Source organism: Myotis nattereri (genome assembly GCF_964212035.1).
Source record: "Myotis nattereri genome assembly, chromosome: 6".
Lineage (NCBI taxonomy): Eukaryota > Metazoa > Chordata > Mammalia > Chiroptera > Vespertilionidae > Myotis > Myotis nattereri.
In genome coordinates this window covers 60,707,064-60,734,151 of record NC_138081.1, presented here as the reverse complement: position 1 = coordinate 60,734,151, position 27,088 = coordinate 60,707,064, and the positions used below count along the sequence as shown (strand labels likewise).

Genomic DNA, 27,088 nt, shown 5'->3' with positions numbered 1-27,088 from the left:
CATGTTGAGTTGCCTGTCTGCCTGGTTGTCCAGATGATCTCTGGAGGCCTCAATTATTGTTTTTGTTAATATTTTGGTTACAAAGATAAATACGTTTTGAGAGGTTCATTATAGTTATTTTTACTGTAAACTCTGTTTTTCTTTTTTTTTAATTAAAATATAGTTAATATACAATATTATATCAGTTTCGCTGTACAACATAGTTATTCAACATTAACACATCTAATACAGTAAACAAGCTGTTATTTTTAATGGACATTTTTGCAAAATGCATCGTTTTTCAGGAACATGTGTCTTGTGTTACAGTAGAAATGCTGTACTCTGCACTTAGCAGATGCTTAATAAATGCTGGCAGATTACATATAATTAACTATATTACAAGAATTTTAGACAATGGTTCCAAGGAATGGGTACGTTGACAATGACCCAAAGTGCAAGAGCTTACCAAAATCATTTGACTTTTCTAGAATATAAAATCTTTAAGTCATTTTAGTTTGCATGATATACTTGTCACTACTGTTTTAGAGAAACAGATGCTAAGTCATTTTCAAAGACTGATGAACAATCACCCATTATTTCTTGAAGTTGAATAACAGGAAACTGTACTTGTTTTTCAAACCATTTGGCAACTGTAAGAAGCTGCTGGTCACAAAAAGCACGTCCAATAAACTGCAGTCCTATTGGCAACCCTTGGTTGGAGAGGGCCATAGGGACACTCACTGCTGGCAGCCCTGAGCAAAAGAAAGAAACCCATTGGTTGATTAATTCTCCATTCTAAGAAGCAAAGACCCTTTCCACTTTCCAGTGCTAGTAGGTCCATGATAAGGCTTAAAAAACAACAAAAAGTATATGATATACATGCTTTTGTACCTTCCTTCGTTCACTTAATGATAAATGTTGAAAATCACTGTTATTGGAACATCTTCATTCCTTTTTATAGCTGCATCTATTCCATTATGTGGGTTTACCATAATTTATTCAGCCATTTTCTATGGTTCGGCATGTAGGTTGTTTTCTGTGCTTAGCTATTTCACGCTATAGCCTAGTGAATTACTGTGTACATGTTTTCTGATATTCTTGAAAGTTTCTCAACAAAGATGATTGCTTCACCATATTTATCCTTTAATAAATATGTAATTAGATAATGCCAAATTCCCCTCCAAAAAAAGCTGTACCATTCTGAACTCCCATTAGCCAGATTTTTTCCTGCAGACTTGCCAATATACTAAATTGTTGAACTTGTAAATTTTTCTAATTTGTTAGATGAGAAATAGTAGCTCAGGGTAGTTTTAATTCCATGTTTGAGCAGAGAAAGTATAAAATCTTGGGACAGCTTGTTACGTCATAAAATAAGGAAGTTTTCAAAAATTACTGGGGACAGGTCTAAAGGATATATTCAATTTGAAGGGGCTCCTGTTGACTAGATCTGGGGCAATATGAGCAGCAAAAACAATGATAGTAATTGCTTATACTACATTGAATTAAAACCAAAAAAGAAAGCTGCTCTTTAGAGAAGACTGCTAATATACAGAGATGGAATGCTATCATTAGAAAGGTCAGCATTTTGTAATTCTCTAGGTATTAACTCAGGCAGTCAGCATCAATGGATGCTAAAACTGAGTTCAAGTTTATTGGGAACTAGGATATTCACATGGTCTCAAAGTATCACTTCACCAAATGCTTACAACAATAAAAGGAAAAATGTAACTCTACAAGGAAAACATCTGCAGTTACTTCCTTAACTAAGGGTTCAACTTAGTTTCCAAAAGCAGAGCAAACTAATGTTAATTGTTTCCTGACATCAAGAATATGTAGTATTTCTGTCAAAAATGTTGAACTTAACTCAATCTCAAGGAAACAATCTGACAATTCAGATTATGGAGGGGACATCCTACAGGACAAGTGAACTAGATTTTTCAAAAGTCAATGTCACTTAAAAGAAAAATGTTAAAAGGTAGGGGGTTTCTTATCAGAAGTAAGCAGGCCAGAAGAAAGCAGCACATTTTTTTTAAGTGCTAAAGAAAAGAACTGTCAAAACAGAATCCTATATATAGCAAAAATAATTTTTAAAAATGAAAAGGAAGAAAGCGAAGAGAATTAGTTGCCATCAGACCTACCCTAAAAAAATGGCTAACGGAATTTCTTTAAACAGAAAGGATGTGATAAAACAAAAAATCTTGACAGGTCAGGGAGAAATAAACACAATAACCAAAAGCACAGGTAAGAACAGTAGAATTTCCATCTCCTCTTGAGTGTTCTATGCTACGTTTGATCATTGCTATTAAGAATTATAATGCAGCCTGATGTGGTTCTAAAAAACAGAGAGCTGAGGGATTTAAAAAAGACACCATAAATGAATGTATATATCAGGAAAAAACAACTTATAAAGGACATTTTTGGTACAATTGATAATTCAACTTTATTAATTTAGAAAATTTAATTATTTAAATTTAAAATGCAACTTAAAAATGGACTACATTTGGAAAATTATTGTACAGTGTTTATGTTAGTTTTCTTAGGTAAGATAATGGAACTGTGGTTATATAGGAGAATGTCTTTATTCTTAGAAGACTCATGATAAAAATGAAGTGTCATGATGTTGAAACTTAGAAAAGTGTGTGTGTGTGGAGAAAGAAGGAGAGACAGAGAAAGAGGGAAAGAGAGAAAGAGGAAGGAGAAAGCAAATGAGGCAAAATGTTAACAAGGGTGAATACAGGCAAAGGTCATAGCCGTGTTCATTATGTGACTTTTCAACTTTTTCATAGGTTTGGAAAATTTTTTAAAGTTTAAAAATATGCTACTAAGTGAACTGATTCTGAAAAAGTGTATGTGTGCTGAATCTGAGTGTGCGTGTACCTATGCCCATGCACCACACACACACACACACAGACACACTTTTCTAAGCATTCCAGAAGGACAAGCAATTGCCTTTAGGGAACGATCTAGCTAGAACCTAAGTGAAGACCAGGGTGCCTATTTAAAAATGTAAAGAAAACCTAAACATTCTTGAGGAATCCTCACCTGCCATATTTACAGCCTGTGTAAAAATATCACCCTGGGCACTTCGCGTTCTGTTGTCTTCTTTGATGAACTCCACGTACGGCACTGCCTCACTCAAGGTGGTGGGAGTTAGCAAGACATCCACTCCAGAGTTAAAAACATTCACAAAATCATTAGCAATGAGTCGTCTCACTTTCTGTGCTTTGATGAAGTAATTCTCATAGTTTCTGTGGAAAAAAAAAATTGGTGATATTTTAAGGGCTTTTTGTTATTTCTTTGAACAATTCTCATACATGAGGCTTGTTAAAGAATCACTGGATTCTTGGCCTTTATGAGTTAGATTCCTACAACACATAAAAATGAATTTTGTTCAACTGTGATGTCATTAGAAAATTTGGTAGGTCTATAGTTTAATCAATCAGAATTCACTACTAGATGCAATTCTGCATATCTACACTAATAAAAGAGAAACATACAAATTGGTGTCACTCCGTTACGCCCACCAGCCAATCAGAGCAACTATGCAAATTAACCCAACAAAGATGGTGGTTAATTTGCATATGCAGGCATGGAGCGAAGACTGAAGGCTCCAGCTGGAGTGAAGACTGAAGACTGAAGATTGAAGATCTCCGCTGCGGCCGGACCAAAGGCCTGGGTCCCGGGTGCCGGAGGAAAACTGGTGCCGGCAGCCAGGGGAAGGAAGGCCTGTTGCGCGAATCTTCATGCAACGGGCTTCTAGTATAATCATAAAACATTAACACTTTCAGGGAACCGTTAAACCAGATCATTCATTTTCAGGTGAGGAAAATCAAGTATAGTTATTAAATAACTTTGCAGAGGTTGCAGAGATTGGCAATGGTAGAGGAAAGTCTAGAACTCGGTTCCTGGAGGCTCAGCTTAATCCTCTTTCTATTATAATGTCTAATTCATCTATAGTATAATAACTAATTATCAGAAGGACACTGAAGTTTTGCAAAATTCTAACATGCCATCACAATTAGACATTAGAAAACAGGCTCTGCAAACAAAAACTGGGAAAGTATGCTATGCTTGCAATTTTGTATTTTGTGGATAGGCACAGCCCAGAATGGAAATGTGCAATTCAAGAAAAGATGCTTACTTTACTGAAAAGATTAAGGAATTAGCCAGACATAGGAGTTAGTATAAGTCAATTATGCAAAGAAAGGGAAAAGAAAAGGCTCTTTAAATCCTCCTGAAACTAATGAAGGCTGGCAAAAGTACTCACTATCCTAACTTCAGTTTCCTTACCTGTAAAAGTGGATATCACAACTCCAGTCTTACTGCAAACCAAATACAATGAGATAAAAACGTAAAAAACTTTTACCCTAAAAGAATGCTCTAGAATTGTCAGATGTCCTTGCTATCATTTGACCACAGTGTCTATAGAGAAGAATGCAAACATCGCCTGTAACTTACACAACAATCACAGTTGGTGGCTTAAATAATGTATTAACAGCATTCCCAAACCTGAATTTTATAAAAGAACAAGTATTTCTGTTCTCTATGAAATTTCTTCCTCCTTTAAATACGTTCAAAAGCAGAACTTCTGCTTCCATCAATGATGCCATATTAAGCAACCAGAAAACAAGACAAAAAGAAACTACCATATTAAACATCCAGAAAACAAGACAAAAGAAAACTACCATTTTCAGACCTTAGACAACAGGCATTCAGAAGAGGGAGCTCTCAGAGAAGAGAAGCAAGTATGTGAAAAGCTCTTTGATTTCCCTAGAGCAGTGGTTCTCAACCTTCCTAATGCCACGACCCTTTAGTACAGTTCTTCATGTTGTGGTGATCCCCAATTTCATTGTTACAAATTGAACATAATTAAAGCATAGTGATTAATCACAAAAACAATATGTAATTATATATGTGTTTTCCGATGGTCTTAGGCGACCCCTGTGAAAGCATCGGTGGTCGCGACCTACAGGTTGAGAACCGCTGCCCTAGAGTAACGCCTGGAGGCAGTTTTCAGGCCTGAGCCCAGAGAGGCGGAACCTGAAAAGAGCTTAAGAGTACGGAAATGGGGCTCTGGGTTAAAGAGGAAGATGGAAAGTTTGGAGAGGCAGACAGCCACAATTTGCCAGAGCAGAGTATTGGATAGGAATAAGTAGCACTAAGAGGTCAAGGGATTGCTTAAGTGTGGTGAGAACATTTAAGATCTGCTCCCTTAGCAACTTTCAAGTATATAATACAGTACTGTTAACTACAGTAAATATGATGGACTTTAGATCCCCAGAACTTATTCATCTGATCACTGGAAGTTTGTAGTTTGTACCCTTTGGCCAACATCTTCCCATTTCCCCCAGCCCCAACCCCTGGCAACCACAATTCTACTCTGTTTCTATGAGTTGGCTTTTTCTTATTTATTCATTCATTCATTCATTCATTCACTTATTTATTTATTTTATTTATTATTTATTTATTTATTATTTATTTATTTATGTATTTATTTATTTATTTATAGACTCCACATGTTAGTGAGATGATATCGTATTTATCTTTTTCTTATTTCATTTAGAATAATGCCTTCACAAGATGGTCAATAAACTTATATTGAAGACTATCTAGGTAGGAGTCATAGTAATTTGGAATTCTTTCTTGGAGCAAACAGGTGTATAGTGCAGTGATGGCGAACCTTTTGAGCTCGGCGTGTCAGCATTTTGAAAAACCCTAACTTAACTCTGGTGCCGTGTCACATATAGAAATTTTTTGATATTTGCAAACACAGTAAAACAAAGACTTATATTTTTGATATTTATTTTATATATTTAAATGCCATTTAACAAAGAAAAATCAACCAAAAAAATGAGTTCACGTGTCACCTCTGACACGCATGTCATAGGTTCGCCATCACTGGCATAGTGGAAGGGAAAACTAAGTTGATTCACTAAATTTTTCTCAAGGGACACCAAAGTAACTACTTACGGCTCTAACAGCCATAAGCCAGTGTGGCAATAATAGTCAGGGGACATTGAATGAGGCCAAAATCTCTCAGGGCTTCCTACTTAGTTTTTACTAATCATTTAACTAAAACTTCCCATTTTTGTTTGTTTTTGAATAGAAACCTAAAGTATTATAAATAAGCCTTTAATTGATTTCTAATTAAAATCATAAAGATTTTGCTTCTTTAGGAAATATTTCAATTTATAAGATCTGCTACTACTTTACTGTTGAGTTTTTAAGAATGGGGAAAATTCCTAAACTAATTATCTAACTCTTTTTTTTTTTTTGGTGCCCGAACAGGGACATGAATTATCTTACTCTTTTAATAAGAAAAAGTTTCCTGAGAGAATTCTTCCTCTCACCACATCATTAAAGCCTTCTCGTCTGGTTGCAGCATACATGGCTTCAGTAGACACATTAATGTCACATCTGTGACCTGAAAACCAAAAAGAGATAAACATTACTTAAGTTTTGGTTGAAAAACAGACCTAAATTTACATTTGTGACCAATACAAAAATTGCGGATTGTCCTTCCTGGTTTCCCTTCTTTATCTGCCTTGTGAGTGATTGGCCAGTCAGCATTCAAGGAGACAAAAGAAAATAACCAAGAGGAAGACACTATTGTTCACTTCCTCATTTGTTCGTTCATTGAAATGTTTACTGAGCATCTACCATGTGCTAAGCACTACATTAGATGAACTGAAAATACAAAGATAAGATACTATCTCTTCAAGGTATTCAGTCCAGAAAAGTGAATTGAACACACAGAGATATTAATGATAAATAGTGTAAGTACAATGCTAAAAGATTCACTGATTTACTTTTCTAAATCATCAACACTATCTTGGGCAATATACATATATTGCCACTAAAAAGTGAACCTTTCAAATGTTGAGACAATTACCTTAACACAACCATCTTACCATACTCTAGCCCATCAAATCTTGCCATATTTGATGCCACTTCTGATGTACACAATACATGGTAGCAGACAATTGAATAACTGGTGTGGGGCAGGGACACTTCAATTACTTTGGCCCCCTCAGACTCAAACAGCTTAGCAGCTTTGGACCAGAGAGATTGTACTTCACTCGATAATTCTGGTACAAGATATTCCTTATTGGAAAAAGTTAAAAAACAGAATTAGAACATCTGTATTGATGATTTATAAAAATTTGTACTCCAGGACCTTTGACAATACATTAGAAATTTGATTAAATTGCTAGTAGGTAGCCAGAAAGATTGAACTAATTTAAGAGTGTTCATGGCACGACAAGCACAGTACTAGACAGGAATGAACTCTTTAACAATAGTCAAGATTAGCAATTTGTTTGGAGACCTTATAATTGTTAAATGTTTATTATATACCAGGTACCCTGCTAGATGCTTTTCAAAGCTTTTCTACTTTAATGCTTTAAATCCCATGAAATAGGTATTATTTTTCAATTTATTAATAAAAAATATAGAGACTAGAGAAGTTAAGTGACTTTACTAATATTACATAGCAGGTAAGTAGAGGATCTAGGATTCTAAACTATGTCTGTTTCTACAACCTGTGCTTTCTCTAGGCCCTTAAAATAAAGCACAGCTATGAACTTAATTGACGATTTTAAAGAAAGTAGAATTTCCCTACAGCAGTGGTCTCAACTGGGGCGCAAGTTTATCCTCTTCCTGTCAAGCGGGGACCTTGGTAGTATCTGCCTATGGTGGGGGTGCTACCTATAGAAGTAGAGGCAGTGATGCTGCTAAACATCTTACAATACATAGGACAGTCTCCCACAACAAAAAATTATCCAAAAAATTACTGTTGCCCTGGCTGGGTGGTTCAGTTAGTTGGAGTGTCGTCCTGTACACCAAAGAGGTTGGGAGTTTGATCCCAGTCCAGGCACATACCTAGGTTGTGGGTTGGATCCTGGGCTGGGGCATGTATGGGAGACAACTGATTAATGTCTCTCTCACATTGATGTTTCTTTTTCTTTCTCGCTACCTCCCTTCCTTTCTCTCTAAAATCAATAAACATATCCTTGGGTGAGGATTAAAAAAAAATTACTGCTAAGCTTAAAGGTCAGTAATTCAATATATTTACTTTCATGTATGGATTACTTAATTGCTACCATAATAAATATAGTAGTAATACTAATAATAGTAATGTCAGTGACATTTATTGATCCTTTACTATGCAAAGTATATCTTGGGCTATGCTCTTTACATCAGGGATTAATAAATTAGGCCCATCAGTCAGATGTGACTTGATAGCTATTTTTGAAAATAAAGTTTTATTAGAACACAGCCATACCCCTTTGCTTACATACAGTCTATGGCTGCTTTCACACTACTACAGTGGCAGAGTTAAGTAGTTATGACAAACTGCATGGCCCACAAAGCCTAAAATATTTACAAACTGAAACTTTATAGAAAAATCTTACAGACCCTTGCTTAACACATTGCAGACGGATCACGAGAATTCTTGCTTCGTATTACAGTGTTTTACAAAGTATCACACTTTAAAAAGATATTAGCTTGTAAGAACATGTAATAAATAACTTCAAAATGCAATGGGTATTTAGTTTTAAAGCGTGCCTTTAACATTATGTAAAACGTTTTTTGTACTCGTTCAATAGAAACTTACCTGGCCACTGGTCTGCAATGTGTTAACATGATTATCTAATTCTTTTTATTGAGGTTTAATAGTTTACAACATAATATTACATTAGTTCCAGGTGTATATCATGATTTGATATTTAAGAAATGTATTAAATGATCAAAAAAAAAAAAAAAAAAGAAATGATCACCACAATAGGTCTAGTTATCATCTGTCACCATAGTTTATTTTGCTTGTGATTAGAACTTTAAAGATCTACTCTCTTAGCAACTTTCAAATATGCTATATAGTATTATTAACTACTAGAGGCCTGATGCACGAAATTCGTGCAAGAATAGGCCTTCTTTCTCCCGGCTGCCGGCACCAGCTTCCCTCGCAGCCCCAGTTTCATCTGGTCTAATTAGCATATTATGCTTTTATTATTATAGATAGTCGCCATGCTCTGTATTATATCCCTATGATGATTATCTAATTCAAACTTCACCATTCTCTGAAATCAATAGTTATTATCCCCATTTTACAGATTGGGAAATTGAGCTTAGAGAGATTAAACCATATGTGCTCAGATTACACATCTAATCTAATAAAAGACAATAAGGGTAATTAACCGTACCTCCGCTACACTTCTCATTGGCTAATCAGGTGATATGCAAATTAACTGCCAGCAAAGATGGCGGCCGGTGGCCGGCAGCCACGCAGCTGAAGCGAGCATGAGGCTTGCTTGCTACAGTGATGGAGGAAGCCAAGGTTCCCCGCCTGCCATGGCCGGGCTCTGAGCTCCGAAAGCAAGAGTTTCAATTATAGAAGCTAAACGAACCCCAAATACCTGCTTTCAGCCGGCCGTGGCCTAAGAGCTGGAGCCGGCTCTCAGCTGCAGTGACAGCAACAATGTTTCAATTATAGAAGGTAAATAAATCCCAGAATAAAAATAAAAAAAAAAGGAGAGGCTGGGAGCTTCAGTCGCGGGCCAGCCTGAAAACGGCCCTCAGCCCCTCATCCAGGCTGGCCAGGTACCCCAGTGGGGACCCCCACCCTGAAGGGGGTGTGACCAGCTGCAAACAGCCATCAGCCCCTCACCCAGGCTGGCCAGGCACCTAAGCAGGACCCCCAACCTGATCTGGGACACCTTTCAAGGCAAACCAGCCAGACCCCACCCGTGCACCAGGCCTCTATCCTATATAGTAAAAGGGTAATATGCAAACTGACCCTAACAGCAGAAAGACTGGGAATCACTGGTCACTATGACACACACTGACCACCAGGGGGCAGACGCTCAATGCAGGAGCTGCCCTCTGGTGGTCAGTACGCTCTCACATGGGAGGAGCTCTGCTCAGCCACAAGCCAGGCTGATGGCTGCCAATACAGTGGTGGTGGTGGGAGCCTCTCCCGCCTCCTCAGCAGCGCTAAGGACGTCCGACTGCAGCTTAGGCCTGCTCCCCCCTGGCAAGTGGACATCCTGTCTGATTGCCAGCTTAGCCCCAATCCCCCCGGGGAGCAGGCCTAAGTAGCAGGTGGTCATCCTCCGAGGGCTGGAGGGAAGCCAGCCCGGGTTCCAGATGCGCGCAGGTGGTCAGAGGAGGGAAGCAAGCTGGTGTCCTGGGTGCCTGTGGGCGGCTGGAGGAGGGAAGCAGCCCAGGTCCTGGGTGCTTGCTGGTTACCAGAGGAGGGAAGCCCGGGTCCTGGGTGCCAGAGGGAAGCCAGTGCTGGCAGCCAGGGGAAGGAAGGCCTATTCTTACACGAATTTTCATGCATCAGGCCTCCAGTAGCTAATAAAAGGAAGAGCAAGGATTCAAACCTAACCAATCTGTTTCCCAAATCTGTGCTCTGTATGTGACATGGCAGTATTTCTGTAAAGTAATGAAAGGGAAGAATTACCTTGGGAATTCCTATACATAGTTTGCTTACATCTGTCAAACTGGGAAGTATAAATGATTTAACAGGATCTTGTACTGTGGTCGAATCTTTGCAGTCATGCCCAGCCAGTACACCTGTAAAGAAAAATACTTGGAAGTGACAGACATCATTGTTTTACAGTGAAATTGTAATATTTTCAAACTACATGGAATCATATAAATACCTAACACAGTTGCTGCATCATCCACGCATCTGGTTAAGATTCCTGGCACATCCATTGAATTCACCAGGGGAATGAGACCGTGACGGGAAACTAAGCCATAGCTTGGTTTTAAACCAACAACTCCACAGTGGGCAGCGGGATTTCTGGTTGATCCTCCTGTATCTGATCCTAAAGCCCTGGAATTTAAAAGGAATTCTCTTTAGAAGAATGACATATCTCTATTTACATTTGGAATCTACCTTTTAAAATGTATATTTTAAAACTGTATTTCCTGCTGATTATATAAAAGTAAAACATGCTTATCTCAGAGAATTATTAAAGTATAGAAAAAGATAAGAGGTAACAAAATATTCCACCATCCTAAGGCAAACACTGTTAATATGTGGCATATTCAAGTCTTTTTAAAAATGCATTTCTCTTTCATACTTCAGGTTATTCTGTAATCATAAGTTTCTATCTCTTTTTTGCTAATCATGAGCCTTTTATTAGATCATTAAAATTATTGAAAATTTAAAATATGTGTAATACTCTATCAGCTCAGTTGGCAATTCCCAATATTTTAAAGCACATTCTCTTATCAATATACATACAAATCTTATACCTTCCTTTAATGGCGATTTTACAGTATGCTTTTAACAACTGAATACTCCCTTTCCAGAAATTCAGATACAGCCCATCTACTACCCCATTTAGAATCATGGGTAGAAATGTATTCTAATTTATTTAAACATTATGTTGTTGCCAACTACAACAACAACTGCATCATAAATTACTTTGTAATAAACACCTTTAAACATAAACCTTTGCCCATATGTCTGATTATTTTTTAAGTTAGCTTCTAAGAAATAGAGTTAATGGGCCAAAGAGTATGCCTGTTATTATAAGTTCTTAATATACACAGTCAAATTACTCATTAGAAAGGTTGTACCAATTTATATTCTCAATTGCAGTGAATCAAATTGTGTTTAATGTTTCATTGTTCCACTGAGTACTAACAGTTCTTAAAATATGGTTAAAGTGATAACCAAAAAGCTTTGTAAATGTGTATTTTAAAATAATTTTTCACATTTATTTGTATTTGTATTACCCAACTATGAAGTGTCTGTTCATTGTTTTGCCCAGTTACCCATAGAGTATATGCTTTTCTTATTAAGCAACAAAAACTAACTTTGAGGACATAATACTAGGTAAAATAAGTCATCACAAAAACCTGCATAATTTCACTTATATGTGATACTTAGAGTAGTCAAATTCATAGAGACAGAAAGGAGAAGAATGGTTGGCAGCGACTGGGGGACAGGCAAATGGTGAGCTGTTGTATAATGGGTACGAAGTTTCAGTTTTGCAAATGAAAAAAGTTCTGGAGATTGGTTGCACAACAATGTGAATGTATTTAATCCTACTGAACTGCACATTTAAAAATGGTTATTAAGATGGTAAATTTTATGTTACGTATATTTTACAATTAAAAATTAAAAACATTTAAACTGTTTCAGAAAAACAGTTTTTCTAATTAGAAAAGTGTACATGGCTACTGGAAAAATTAAAATATCCTACTGTATGATATATATAAAGTAAAATTTCTCTTATAATTACCCTGATAAAAATCTAGTTATCAATTTTAATATACATTCATCCAGACACTTCCATGCAACTAACATACATATATACATATATAATTATTACTTTTAATAAAACTAAGGTCAGACTATACATGTCTTTTCATGTCACCAGAGCTCTAGCTCATTCTTTTTCATGGTGTATAAAATTCCAAGAATCTTCTCATTTTCAAAACTATTATAGAAAGAATGAATCAAAAGGTGGGGAGGGGGAGCAATAAAGCAGAACACTTGACATTTTGGGACCCATTCAATCTGGAGCTACTTTGGGTCTGTGCTTCTCTTGACTACACCCAGAGTGAAGCTTTGGATTAAACAAGGCTCCTACCAGTCACATGGCCCTTGTGTTCTACAGAAAATGCAAATTAGATGCCTTTCTTACCAAGTCCATTTGAGTCACAAAATCAGACTCTTGCTTTCACAATTTCTAAAACGTTACATTTTCTTATTAGGATTCACTGACAGCTATGTAAAGTAAAACTTGCATTTCCATAGGAAATATGTGTCAAAATGCCATCTTCTCAAAGCTCATTCAGAAAGATGAACACTGAATGGGGATGAGGATAGGAAAGAGCACCTAATCTGGCAGGCCTAACTTATCAGAACTCTCATTAATATTAATGCAGTGCTATAAAATTTCACAGAGATAAAATGAAATGGTTTTACTTGTTAACAAGATTCCAGGGAAACTAAAAAAAAAAATCTGTGGAGTCTAATAAATCCTCATAGCTCTAAAAATATAAATAATTTATTGCTTGCAATGTCCCTGAAAGAGCTTACAGTGGATAATTAAGGAAAGAGAACTATAATAACAGCAATATTTATTTACTCTTCCTTATATGGTTAGGAAATGCTTTACAAATGGGACTTAAGAGATAAAGCATGATTGATGCTTTCCAAATACAAAGTGTGACAGTTGAACAAATCAGCTCCCTACAAACTTGAAAAACCTTTACTTACTGATATATATTTTTAGTTGCTGATTGATAAAAACACATTTAATATTCCATTGGTATATATTAGGAGCATTTTTTTCTTTCCTTTTTGGGGGGACAAAAGTCAGAATTAGGTGAAGGGTAAACCATAGCTAACAATTTAGCTCAGCAGCACTCAGCTAAAGCCACGGTATGTTAGTACTTATATATCTATAAAATCAGTAACCAGATACCCAAATAAATTATTTAAAAAATGAAATTCAACGAAGTCCGTTTATGCTAACTGGTTTATTCTGCAAAATCCATAAAGTCATATTTTTAAGAGAACCAGATACTATATAGGAAGACTTTAAATGTTATATTATTATTACTTTTTTTAATCCTCATCTGAGGGCAAAGGATATTTTTCCCATTTATTTTAAAGAGAGTAGAAGGAAGAGGGAAGAGGGTGAGAGAGAGGAGAGACACGATTGCTTCCTACATGCGTCTTAACTGGTGGTGGGGATCAAACCTGAAACCCAGGTACATGCCCTTGACCGGGAATTGAATCTGAGACACTCCGGTGCACATGCTGATGCTCTAACCACTGACCAATGCTGGCCAAGGCTAAATGTTATCTTAAAGTTAAATGTATAAAATGCACGTAAGTGTACTGTATAGTTAAATGTATTAATAAGATATAATTTTGATATACCTCTGGACACAAATAGCTCACTAAAAAGGAATAAAAATACTGAGGTATTGCCCAATTGGTATGGTTCAATGGTTGATGGCCAACCTATGAACCAGGAGGTCACAGTTTGATTCCTGGGCAGGACATGTGCCGGGGCTGAGGGCTTGATCCCCAGTAGGGGGTGCAGGAGACAGCCAATCAATGATTCTCAACATTGATGTTTCTATCTTTCTTCCTCTCCCTTCCTCTCTGAAATCAATAAAATATGTGTATGTGTGTGTGTGTGTGTGTGTGTGAAATACCGAAGTATGAACTTGCGTATTGTTGGATTTTGCCTATAATTTATGACTATTTGTACCAGGTTAGGTTCTAAAGTACAGATAGAAAAAACATCTTACGCAAAGCATGTGAACGCTGATACGGCGGCTGCACTCCCTCCGGAGCTTCCTCCAGTTATAAGCCAATTTGTCTCCTCGTTCTCACCATGGGGTTTCTGCTTCCTCTTTTCTCTGTACTGTTTTGAATAACTCCAGGGGTTTTTAACTGGTCCGAATATACCATCTGTGCTACCAGATCTGAGATGAAGAAGTGAAGAAAGATATCTAATAAAACTTTCATTTTATGTGAAAATTTCATCTTCTGATTATTATTTGCTTCCGACACTGTATAATCCACTGTAAACTGAATTGGAAAAGATAGGAAGCCTGCTTAGATGTAGTTTTATTCAAATAGATAGTTGAGGAGTGGAGAATAGAAAGTAAGAGCATTTGTGATAGAAAGTAGAGAAAACTAGTCTACTAAGAAATGAAGATTTATATCCCAGTTGATCATCTAATTCAGTTTAAGATGATTTCCCTTGTAAATTAAGGTCTTCTGGTTATAGTGTCACAAACATTCAAACGGTTAACACAAAGTCTTTTAAAGGAATCCCTCTTTTAATCAGAAGTTTTAAGAAAAGCATTATAAGTAGAATACTAGTAACTTATTTTTTTAAAATTTTGAAATAATTTCAATCATACAGAAAAATTATAAAAATAAAAATAGCATGAAAAGCACTTTACACCCTTTACCCAGATTCACCTACTGTTAACATCTGACCTTATTTATTTTATCATTTGTATGCTCTGTGTATGTGTGTCCACACACTTTTTTTCAGAACCATTTAAGGGTAAATTATATTGCTATGGCCCTTTAGTCCTAAATACTTTAGTATGTACTCAATATGTATTTCCGAAGATTAGGGTATTCTCTCATATAGTCACTAGAGGCCCGATGCACGAATTTCGTGCAAGGGGCTCGGCCCTCGCAGCCCTGGCTTCGTCTGGAAGGTCATCCGGAGGGTTGTTCTGCTGTTTGGTCTAATTAGCATTTTAGCTCTTTATTATATAGGACAGTACAGTTATCAATATCAGTAAATTTAACATTAATATGCTTTTATCTAATTTAATGTATATAATCCAATTTTGTCAGCTGATCCAATAATGTCCTTTATAGCATTTTACGCCCTCCCAGTATAGAGGCAGATCTAGAGGCAGGTACTACAGTTAGTTATCATTGTCTCTTAAGCCTCTTTTTTTTTTTTTACTTTTTAAATCATTCACTAGCCAATAAACATGGAGTTATTTCCAGTTTTTAGCAATTTGAATGAAGTCACAATAAATATTGTACTGAAAGGCCATAGATAGTGCTTTTGTGTAAACATTAGTCTTCACCTCTTGACTGAGATTGTTGGGTCATATGGTCAGTGTGTTTAATTTTATAATACACTGCCAAACTATTTTTTAAAATGGTGACACCATTTTGAATTCCCTACCAGCAATGTATGAGAAATCCAATTGTTCTTCACCCTTGTCAGCACTTGATATTCTCATTTTCATTTTTTAAGCCATTCTAATAGGTATAAGTATCTCATTGTGTTTTTTATTTGCATTTCCTTAACGTGATGCATTTCTTATGTGTTTATTTGCCAACTGTATATCTTCTTTAATGAAATGTCTGCTTACATCTTTTACCCATTAAAAGAAAAACTGAGTTGTTTTCTTAGTGCGTTGGGAAAGGGTCTATATATACTGGATGCATGTTTTTTCTCAGACATATGTAATGCAAGTATTTTCTTTCAGTCTGTAGTGTTGTTGTTTTTCATTTTTAAACAGTATATTTCCAAGTACAGAACTTACTAATTTTAATGAAGTCCAAACCATCAACTTTTTATTTTACAAATTGTACTTTATGTGTCCTCAAAAATTCTGGCTAACTCAAGGTCATAAAGATTTTCTCCTACATTTTCTTCTTTAAGTTTTGGGTTTTATGTTCTTTAGCTTCTTTTAATCTAGAACATTTTCACAGCCTTCCTATGCTTTTTAGATAATGACACTTAATAGAATGTTTCTAATTTCAGATTTGTCTTTTGTTTCCTTATTATTACTTTAGGATAGGAAAGTTGCATAAATGATGGTGTGTTCCTCTTAGGGAATCATATCTGGAGGTATATGATGTTCACTTCACCCTCATTGATATTCATTTTGATCAGCTATTCAAGGCAATGCCTAATAACCTATGTTTGAGTTTAGTCCCATGGATTAATCTATTCAATATGTATTTACTAAATGCCAAAACAATGAAAAGACAAGTCAGAGACTGGAGAAAATATTTTCAAATCACCTGTATGATAATGGGTTTGAATCCAGACTGTATGAAAGAACTCTTACAACTCAATAAGATAAACAACCCAACTAAAAAAAAAAAAGGTGGGAGGCAAAAGATTTGAATAGATTCTTCAACAAAGAAGATATATGGGTGGCAAACCACATAATATTTAACATTCATCAGGGAAATGCAAACTAAAACTAAAATGAGATATGACTATATATGTATTAGACAGTAGAGCAAAATCTCACAAAGGGAATGAGAAACTGGCATTAGAATCCTCAAAAAAATCACCTCAATAATTTTAGGGAACTACATAATGAAATTAAAGACAGATGAAAGAAATACGAGAGAAGAGAATTTCAATTTTACTTACCCCATAGCAAACTCATCTAAGTTTGTTTTTCCCATTAGTAAAGCTCCCTGATCCAACAGCTTCTGAACTACTGTGGCATTATAAGGTGGTACATAACCTGAAAAAAATTCAGTAATTTTTATTACAGGAAAAAACACAACAGTGAACGTATAAAACACATTAAAGAAACAAGATTTTAAACTGCAATTAAGCAATTTGTATTGACACGTGTTAATTATTCTTAATTTGACTAGTAGGTTGTACTTTATTCCAAAAGTTATTTTTTTCTATTGCTAAATGCTATATGTTTTCCAAAGACAGTCTATATTCACTATTTTTATAACATAAAAATACTTACTTTAACAGTCCTGCAAAATATTGAATGACAAAGGTGTACCTAATTCATTTGACACTAATCACAAATCATATTTTTGATCATTGTACTTGACTTTTTCTTCTCAGACGATGCTATATCACAATGATTTTTATCCATTTCCAGTCAGAAATAGATTTTTATTGTTAATTAAAATTCTCTCCATGTAGTGTATATTCAAAAACAATTAACAACAGTCTATCTATCAGAGGAACCTATGCACATACCTCAGAATATTACTTTTAATATACAGTACTCTGAATAACCTTTTCCCATTTCATGTTCTTACTAGGATCCAAGTATCCTGATAAACGTGATTCCTTTTTGACTTACTAAACTGTAAAGAATAAAACTAAACATAATACTCAAATAAATATCTATAATAATAAAAGCATAATATGCTAATTAGACTGGACAGCTGAACAACCTCCTGGATGTCATTCCGGACATCCTTCCGGATGAAGCCACGGCAGCGGGGGCCAAGGCAGAGGTGGTTAAGAGTGATCAGGCAGGCAGGTGAGCAGTTAGGGGCAATCAGGCAGGCAGGCAGAGTGGTTAGGGGCTATCAGGCAGAAAGGCAAATGATTAGGGGTGATCAGACAGGCAGGCGAGTGGTTAGTGGCAAACAGGCAGGCAGGCGAGTGGTTAGGGGCAATCAGACAGGCAGGCAGAGGCGGTTAGGGGCAATCAGGCAGGCAGGCAGAGGGGTTAGGGGCGATCAGGCAGGCAGGCAGAGGGGTTAGGAGCGATCAGGCAGGCAGGCAGGCCCCAGATTGTGAGAGGGATGTCCGACTGCCCGGTGGGATCGGGCCTAAACCAGCAGTCAGACATCCCCTGAGGGGTCCCGGAGTGCAAGAGGGTACAGGCTGAGGGACTTGCCCCTCCTCCGTGCATGAATTTCATGTACTGGGCCTCTAGTAATGATATTAAGAGGTACAGGAGTCAAAAAATAAAAAATAACGGGACTGCCCTAACTGGTTTGGCTCAGTGGATAGAGTGTTGGCCTGCGGACTGAAAGGTCCCAGGTTCAATTCTGGTCAAGGGCATGTACCTTGGTTGAGGGCACATTGCCAGTAGGGGGTGTGCAGGAGGCAGCTGATCGATGTTTCTCTCTCATCAATGTTTCTAACTCTCTATCCCTCTCCCTTCCTCTCTGTAAAAAGTCAATTAAAAAAAATATATAAATATATAAAAATAACTGGACAGTAGTGGCTAACAAATCCTCACACCATCCTTCAGAGATGGGTAATGACAGCCACTTCATACTATTCCCATGTTATCAAAAAGTGGGAGTTAGAGGTTGCTTAGTGTGTTTGTGGTGATCAGTTACTGAGTCTTCCTAAATAGGATTGCTGAAACTTCCTAAATTACATTCATCCACTAAGTAGGCCTACTTCTAAAGAATAATTTTGCATTCTGAAAGAGCAAGTAGAAAAAATGTAATACTTCATCTTAAGTATCTTCTTTACAGATATAATTAGTTTGAGAATATCTTGGTGCCTTACTATGCTTTCTTTAATTTAAACTGAAAAATTCTTACTTTTAATAAATGCTGTGATCAGTTAAACTTTACCTTTCAACATGTTTGATGCACATGTTGTCTCAATGCCAGATGTGCTAAAGTTGTCTTTTACTGCAACAGGAATTCCATCTAAATCCCCAAGTGAGTGACCTGTGTTAAAAAGCCAAAAGACTAGAAGTATCTAATTCAAGATATAAGGACACATTAATACTAGTTAATAACTATTAGTTCTTGGTAAAGATACTTCTTCAGAAATAAAAAATTCAGGTTAGAAATTATTACAGTTGGACAGTAAAAAGCATCATATATCCAATCGCCTCATTTTTTATTATACCGCATGGCAAGTTCTTTAAATAAGGGAATGCTTTATGTTAAAAAAATTCACTTGCCAAATGGAGACTGCTACATCCAATTGAAACTCTTTCTCTAAGGATATAACAATTGAGTATAATTCAAAGTAATTTACCTTTCTTATATCTTTTCTCTGATTCTTCAGCTTGCTTTAAGGCCACTTCTTCTGATACAGTAATGTAAGCATTTAGAAACTTGGTCTTCTTGATCAGGGAGAGGCATTTTAGACAGAGCTCAGTTGGAGTAATTTGGCCTTGTTTCAGTGCAGCAGAAACCTATAATATATACAGTTCAAAAACCCTTTGTTGAGTCTGCAGAAGTTTCAAATGTTACACTGAGGAAGGCAGATAGAGTGGTTAGGTATAAATTTTGAAGTAAGGCTTGGATTCCAAACCAAGAAAACCTATTAACGCTACACTTAGTGTAGTGAACCAGGGTAACACCTTGATCAGCTTGAAGATGGTTTGGAGGACACCACATTCATAGGCCTAGCTAAGTAACTGTTTCTAAGCCAGGCTTGAACAAACCAGAGCAATGGTTTAGGTCAGTGATGGCGAACCTATGACATGCGTGTCAGAGGTGACACGTGAACTCATTTTTTGGTTGATTTTTCTTTGTTAAATGGCATTTAAATATATAAAATAAATATCAAAAATATAAGCTTTTGTTTTACTATGGTTGCAAATATCAAAAAATTTCTATATGTGACATGGCACCAGAGTTAAGTTAGGGTTTTTCAAAATGCTGACACGCCGAGCTCAAAAGGTTCGCCATCACTGGTTTAGGTAAACCATCCTGCCCAGGAGAAGTAGAGCTCCAGCATGGGTGAAGCATGGTTTAGGATAGATTGTGTACAGAGAGTAGCCTAGCTGCAACACAGGCAGTCCATAGAGAAAGAAAAATGAACTAGACAAGTCAATACAGGACTTTATGGCTCTAAATAAATTATCTTTATTAAATAGATCTTTGGAGAATTCAAGCAAAAACCACTATTCATTAAGAAAAATGCTTAGAAAATATGGATTCAAAAGCAAACAAACTTTCCTGAAATCCTGTCTTCGCTGCATCAGGATGACTGGTAAAGAAAGCATTAAAACTGTACTACAAGTTACCAGAACCTGCATATTGATGGTAAGTGAAGCCTCAGGTGAAGTGATAATTATTTAATACTTCCTATAGAAGTAATAACTGCATACTTACCAGGTAAAATAAGTAACAAGAAGTTGAAGACAATACCAAATCTTTGGAGATAATATGAAAAGACAAATGGGAGCTCAGAGATAAGGGGGGTGGAGGGGGAAGGGGGAAGAATATTTATTGAGTATTTACCAAGTGCCAGGCATTGTTGTTGACTTTATGTGACTACTTCCTTTAATCCTTAAAACAACTACAGAAGTTAAGTATTATTAACATCATTTTAGAGATGAAGAAACTTAAGGTCAGAGAGGTTAAGTGATTTGTCCAAAGACACACAAACGGTAAAGGGTAAAGGTAATTTTTTAACATATGTTCTTTCATCATTTCTCTCTGCACTAGTGGAAGCTTAGTTTGTCCTCTAAGTTGACTGTATTTTCACGTGTCCTAAGCACATCAAGCAACAGGAGTTTGCATTTGGAAGAAAATCTGCAAATGATCTGCTCTTAGCTGTTGAATAAGTCATCAAAGCAGTAGTATTCTTAGGGCTGAGGGTTTTAAATGAGAAAAGCTGTGGTATAGACCTTTGAGAGGACCTAATGCTGATGGACAAGAGGAGGAAAGAACTGCCATGGAGAGTCTGGGGGAGTGACTCAGGGATGGAGAGGGGAGCTGAGCTTGACTTAAAGGAGGTAACCTGGTAACAAGAAGAGATATTTCTATTCAATTGTTTGTATGCAATGTGAACTTACAAGAAAGGAGCCAAAGAGAAATAAAATGATAGCAGTGCGTTCTAAAATTGTAAATATGGAGAGAGAAGAAAGAATAAAGTGTTAGGCTGCGTAGAAGAGAGTCAGAACTAGCAAACACCCAAACCTAGAGAGACAGATAGCTATATAGGCAGGCCTATCCCGTGGCAAAGTTGTAATAGGAAAATTATGTCTGCCACTTTCTCTCCTTCTTTGCCTCAAGTCCTCTAATGCCCACTATCCTCAAACTGCTTTCTGACTTGTCAGCTGGTATAAGAATAAGAGGTAATAAGGAGTTACTTACAGTTGTGAGAAATGAGATTTCCCAGGAGCATGCACTTTAAATAGTGCTGATGCTCGTTAGGACCATTTTTAGAAAACCCAGATTTGAGAAAATCAGTAAGGGAATTGGAGAAGAGAAATGAAAACAAAGATGCTAATGAACTAGAATGGATTGAGCATAAGGAATATGAGATATAAATAGTACAGTTCTCCTGGGACAAAACTAAAGCTGTCATATTTGAATATAGGATGAAATCAAATATAAAACTTTTTGTAAAAAAACCCAAATTCTTGCCCGGCCAGAGTGGCTCAGTGGTTGAGCATCAGCCCATGCACCAAGAGGCCTCTGGTTTGATTCGTGGTCAGGGCGTATGTCCAGGTTGTGGGCTCAATCTCCAGTAGGGGGGATGCAGGAGGCAGCCAATTGATGTTGATGTTTCTCTCTAATGTATGTTTTTTATCTTTCTCTCTGTCTCCCTTTCTCTCAAGATCAATAAAAACATATTAAAACAAAACATCAAAAAACAAATTCTCTCTCCTTGGCACTTCTTTCCTCTAGGAAACTAGGTTTTTCTGAGGCCATTGCTTCTCTTGTAACTTTCTCAAAGGGTGGCTGTTTTAGCTCCTACCTACCATGTAGCAGAGTCCAGAGGAGGAGAAAAGAATATGTGGGCAAGCTTCCTCCTAGGTCTTTAATGCCTTTCTCTTCCCTCTTCTTTCAAAACCCAGCTCATCTGAAGAACAGGCCTTGGAGGGGATTATATTACCCTCCAAGTCTCCCTACACAAGGTCTCCCTACTACTCCTTTTCATTCATTGAAGATTTGAGCAGCTAGCTCACTGTAATCTTCTTTACTACGGCTCCTGTTCCTATTTCTGTTGAACTCAAACTTCAAGTTATGCACACTGACACCTGGCCTCTCAGTTCTTGACCTCACTTTACACAAACTTTCCTCCATCTTACCAGTGACCAAATCACATGGTCATAGCCCAGACTACATCATTACCAATCTACATATATAAAAGGCTAAGTGTCTGTCCATCCGACTAGTAACTATGACATGCACTGACCACCAGGGGGCCGACGCTCAACACAGGAGCTGCCATGATGCACACTGGCCATTTAAAAATAAATGGCACCATGGACCTGGTGCCGACAAACCAACACTCGGCTTCCCCCAAGTGGGACACAGGCCCTGCCACCACCCCGGAGCGACACCCCACCAAATCGCAGCCAACGCTGCCAAGACCCTATGGTGCAAAATGCAGCCCCCAGCCCAGCCCAGCCCAGCAACAGTCGCTGTGGGTGCCGGGTAATAATGCCAGGAAGCAACGCCTGCCTTCCTCTCCCTAGCAACTAGACTCCTTGCAGTTTCTTCAGCCCAGGAACCTGACTTTATAGCCAGGTGCAAACATTTTACAGTTCAACCAAATGTTTGTGAAACATTTTCCCATGCCTCATTTCATTTGATCCTCATAGAAGTCCTGAAGTAGGTAGATAGGAGACTTGGTAGAATCCTATTTTCTCTTCATTAGCCGGAAAATGGAGATTTAGAAAGTTTAGAAATTTGACCCGACTGAAAAGAAGTAAGAAATGGTGGAACTTGAAAATGACTTCAGTTTTTCTCACTGTGCAGAATATAGTCAGACACTGCTGCAGTTAAATATTTTACCCTTTGTTCAGCCTGTGTGATCTACAATAATAATCTGCTTCATGTTGATATTCACTGCTGTGTTGCTGACAATTACCTGAAAGAGAAGCTGGGGTGCTTCACTGGGCTGGAAAGTTTAGCTAAATCAGAAAGCAGGTCTAATTAAGCAAGTTTATTCTATATCTATAAAAGGCTAAGTTGATTCACACATGCTTGATACATATAAAGCTCTCACTGGTGCCAATCACTTGTGTGTCTCCATCTGTCACTGTCCACTGTGCCTTTGGTTGACACTTTTATTATAGAGAAAGGGTGAATAGCAACATTAAAATATTTCTTCTAATTAATTTCCTTTTAGTGTGCACGAATCCATGCACCAGGACAGTAGTATCTATATAAATCTCAATTCTAGTTATCCCACATCTCCTGTCCCTTAAGCTCATTTACTCTACTACCTACAAGGTTAGCAAGAAAATGGGGACCTCAGTTTTAAAACCCCAAGGAAACAGATTCTGCCAAGAACAAATGAGGACCCTACAACTTAAGGTGAAACCACAGCCCTGGCTGACACTTTGATTTCAGCCTTGTGAGACTCTAAGCCAGTGGTTCTCAACCTTGGCTGCACATTAGAATCACCTGGGAATCTTTTTAAAATCCTGATTTCTGGGCCTCATCCTCCGGAAATTCTGTTTCTTTGTACCCACCTTATAACAAAGAAACCGAATTTCTGGAGGATGAGGCCCAGAAATCAGGATTTTAAAAAGATCCCCAGGTGATTCTATGTGCACCCAAGGTTGAGAACCACTGCTCTAGCAGAGACCCCAGCAACTCCCCTCCTGGACTCCTACTGGATATACTAGAGGCCCGATGCATGAAATTCATGCAAGAGTAGATCTTCCTTCACCTGGCTTCCCTGGCAGCCCAGGCTTTGTCCGGAAGGACGGCTGGCCTAATTAGCATATTACACTTTTATTATTATAGACAATTAAACTTTAGAACATTAGTCTGGTATCTGGCTCCTAGAAACAATGGGGTCATGCCACATAAAAGGAAGGTAAAAGTAAGACTCCTCTCCCTTCCTGAATTTTACCTGGGTATAATTTACTAACAGTTTTACTTCCTATTTGGCTCTAGCTCTTTTTTTGTGCTTCCTCCCAGGGCTCTTCTGTTGCCCTAAGCCTCCACTTAGGTCCCTCAAATTGCCTCAAAACTTCATAGTTTCGAGCCCTTCCCTTCATTTCCTCCTCAGCAAATTTTCCCTTTCTTCAATTGATTATCTTAACAAGGGTGTGATGGAAGGAAATTTGATTGGACTATTATATTTTACAATGGATGAACAGATCATTAAGCCTTTCCGGGCATCTTTACTTATTTATAATAGAATGTGTACTAAGTTCATTTCTAATTGGTAGAACTTGGGGCAATGATTCAATGATGTGGAGAAAATACAGAGTAGACAAAAGGTGTATTTTGGGTTGGGAAAATTACCGCCAAATAATGTTTTGCATACAATATCAATAAGTAATTGTTAAAGGAGTGATTATGTGAAAGCAATCATGCCAAGGCAACCATCCTGTCTACCCCTGGGTCAGTTCCGCTATATATTTTTTACCCCCTTGACGTAAAAGTTGTTTCGCACGATGCTTCCCTCAACAACAAGAGGAAGGGTTGGCACATAAAAGGTGGAGCTCAATGGGAAAAGAACAGAAAAAGAAAAGGCCATGTTTTTTCAGTTATATTTCATTTTAAAACAAGTTTTCTTTTTAAAGAACAAATAGAATTCTGCACTGACAGTAAAGTCCAGATGCAATTAAAATGGTAAAACAGTAATTATTTGGGGAAAGACCTATTTATTATTTAAAGCCTGTGGACTTAAAAAAGTTCTTATAATTTAGTTTTCTAAAAGGCTGCCAGGTGGGAAGAAAAGCCATTCCAGGTGAAGACAGAGGCATGGTAGGTCCTCAACCTCTATGAATCAGCAGAAAAACCTGGAGCCTTTGTTAAACCACATACTCTGGATCAGTGGTTCTCAACCTTGGCTGCACATTAGAATCACCTGGGAATCTTTTCAAAATCCTGATTTCTGGGCCTCATCCTCGGGAAATTTTGTTTCTTTGTTATGGGGTGGGGCCACAACATTAGTAACAAAGAAACAGAATTTCCGGAGGATGAGGCCCAGAAATCAGGATTTTAAAAAGATTCCCAGGTGATTCTAATGTGCAGCCAAGGTTGAGAACCACTGCTCTGGGCCTAACCACACAGATCTGCCTCCGGGGACACAGCTGAGTTTTAACAAGGACGAGAGGTACGTCTGATAGCAGAGGGCCTGCAGGCAGTCATACAGGCTGAGAGATCCAGGGCAGGAAGCAGAGACCCGAATTAAAACCCTAACAGCAGGGATAGAGCAAGAAAACAGATTGCAGACATAATTTCAAGACACAGTTAACAGAGGTTAGTGACTTACTGGATATTACAGATGAAGAAGAATCTAAAGGCAATGAGGATAAGGTTGTCCCATTAATAAGAGGCTATCAAGGATTCAGAAATCAGGTTTTGTATTTTTTGTTGTTTTTTTTAAAGATTGTGGCTGAGAGGTAAGAGGGGGTCCTGCTACAAGGAAGTCGACTTTGCTTAACTTGAGTTTGAGGTGCTATGGGACATTTGTTAGACATGTCCAGAAGACACTCACAAATACAGCCTAGGGTTACAAAAGGACGTCCGGGAAGCAGGGACAAGGATGAAGGAATCATTGGTATGCATTTTAGTGGTAGTTAACGCCTAGAGAATGATGTGCCAAGGGCGGCGGAGAAAGCGGGTGGAGGGGGATCATCAGTTTGGCTTTTGCAAGGGACAGAGTTGTTGGGCTCCTTAGAACTGCATCCAACGAGTGGTTGGGGGCAGACAAGACACGGAGGGGGACCAGCGCAACCCCCCTCTTCTGGCAGCGCCCCAGCAAACGTCCAGTTGAGAAGCCGGGGTTTCTTCCACCCACAGCTCCGCGGCACAGAAGCTCCCCTGCTAAGGTCCTCACTCCAGAACCCGCGCGGAGAGTACAGCGGAAGGACCCACAGCTACGAATCCCCAACCTAGTCCCGGGGAAGGAGGCGGCGGGGCTGACCGAGAAGCGTGGCCAGGCCCTGGGACCCCATGCCCACGGACTCCGCGAATCTGGCCGACCACCCCGGGCCCTCAGCAGCCAGTTCCACTCACTTCTCGGAGGGTCCGGCCCAGCATAGTCTTCGTGTCCAGCCTGCCACCACAGGGGCCAGGTGACAGGGAGGAAAAACAAAGGTCAACAACTGCTACGGGGAGTACATGGGCGCAGCCATCTTGGCTCGTCACTGGACCTTTCAACACCGAGTCCTTCCATTGGTCGGATTGCAGCCCGAGGAAATGATCGCTGCACGCGATTGGTTGGCGCCGCAAGGCACGTCCCGCGGCGGCGGAGAGCGGCTGGAAAGGAGACTCCGGGCTGGGGTCGCGGTGGGAATCTGGAAGCGTCTGTTTCTCTGTGGCGTCGGGTTCGCGAGCGGAGTCCGTCGGTCCCGCCGAGTGCTCACGAGACGGGGCAGAGTTCTAAGGGTTTTGACTTTGGTCTGTTTTTAAGGGGAGGAGGTGTGAGCGGGGAAGAGAATGGACAGGATACTGACTGCAACGTTAATTGGAGCGTTTCCTAAGCGAAGAGTCATCTAATTCCATATTCTTCTCCCTTCATTTGCTCCATTAGGCCTAACTTCATTTCTGAATCCTCCGTGTTGAGATCGGACAGTGCGTTTGGCCTGTTTCAGGGGTGACAGGTTAATCCCATCCCCGTGCATTTTAATTAGGGCACGCCACTCAACCCCGTGTTTGCGATGGAATTTCTGAAGACTTGTGTGCTTCGGAGAAAGGCATGTACCACGGTTTGCTTCTGGAGAAGCCAAGTTATACAAAAGCTTTCCGTTAGAAAGATCGGTACTACCTCTCCGAGGAGCACTGTCATGCCCGCGTGGGTGATCGACAAATACGGGAAGAATGAAGTGCTTCGATTTACTCAGAACATGAGGATGCCCATCATACACTATCCGAACGAAGTCATTATCAAAGTGCACGCTACGAGTGTAAATCCCATAGATGTTAATATGAGAAGTAAGTTTGGAAGACATTCCTCGT

General features: G+C 38.4%; 2 protein-coding genes across 3 annotated transcripts in view; one reads left to right on the top strand and one right to left on the bottom strand.

Moving 5' to 3' along the window:
* Window positions 1-226: 226 nt before the first annotated feature.
* Window positions 227-26,288, bottom strand: QRSL1 (glutaminyl-tRNA amidotransferase subunit QRSL1). Its single transcript, XM_081093839.1, has 11 exons — window positions 26,147-26,288; window positions 19,236-19,395; window positions 18,821-18,919; window positions 16,896-16,992; window positions 14,272-14,448; window positions 10,647-10,822; window positions 10,445-10,557; window positions 6,891-7,083; window positions 6,286-6,403; window positions 3,022-3,227; window positions 227-731 (listed from the first exon to the last, which is right to left on the bottom strand). The coding sequence occupies exons 1-11, from the start codon at window positions 26,168-26,170 to the stop codon at window positions 514-516; spliced, it is 1,581 nt and encodes a 526-aa protein (XP_080949965.1). The 5' UTR covers window positions 26,171-26,288; the 3' UTR covers window positions 227-513.
* Window positions 26,052-27,088, top strand: part of RTN4IP1 (reticulon 4 interacting protein 1) — a 45,305-nt gene continuing 44,268 nt past the window's right edge. Inside the window, exon 1 of one of the 2 annotated variants that reach the window (XM_081093842.1) lies at window positions 26,052-27,064. In XM_081093842.1, coding sequence (XP_080949968.1) covers window positions 26,791-27,064 — 274 coding nt within the window. In that variant the 5' untranslated portion in view covers window positions 26,052-26,790. The remainder of the gene's footprint in view (window positions 27,065-27,088) is intronic. The other variant, XM_081093843.1, reaches the window with a different exon arrangement.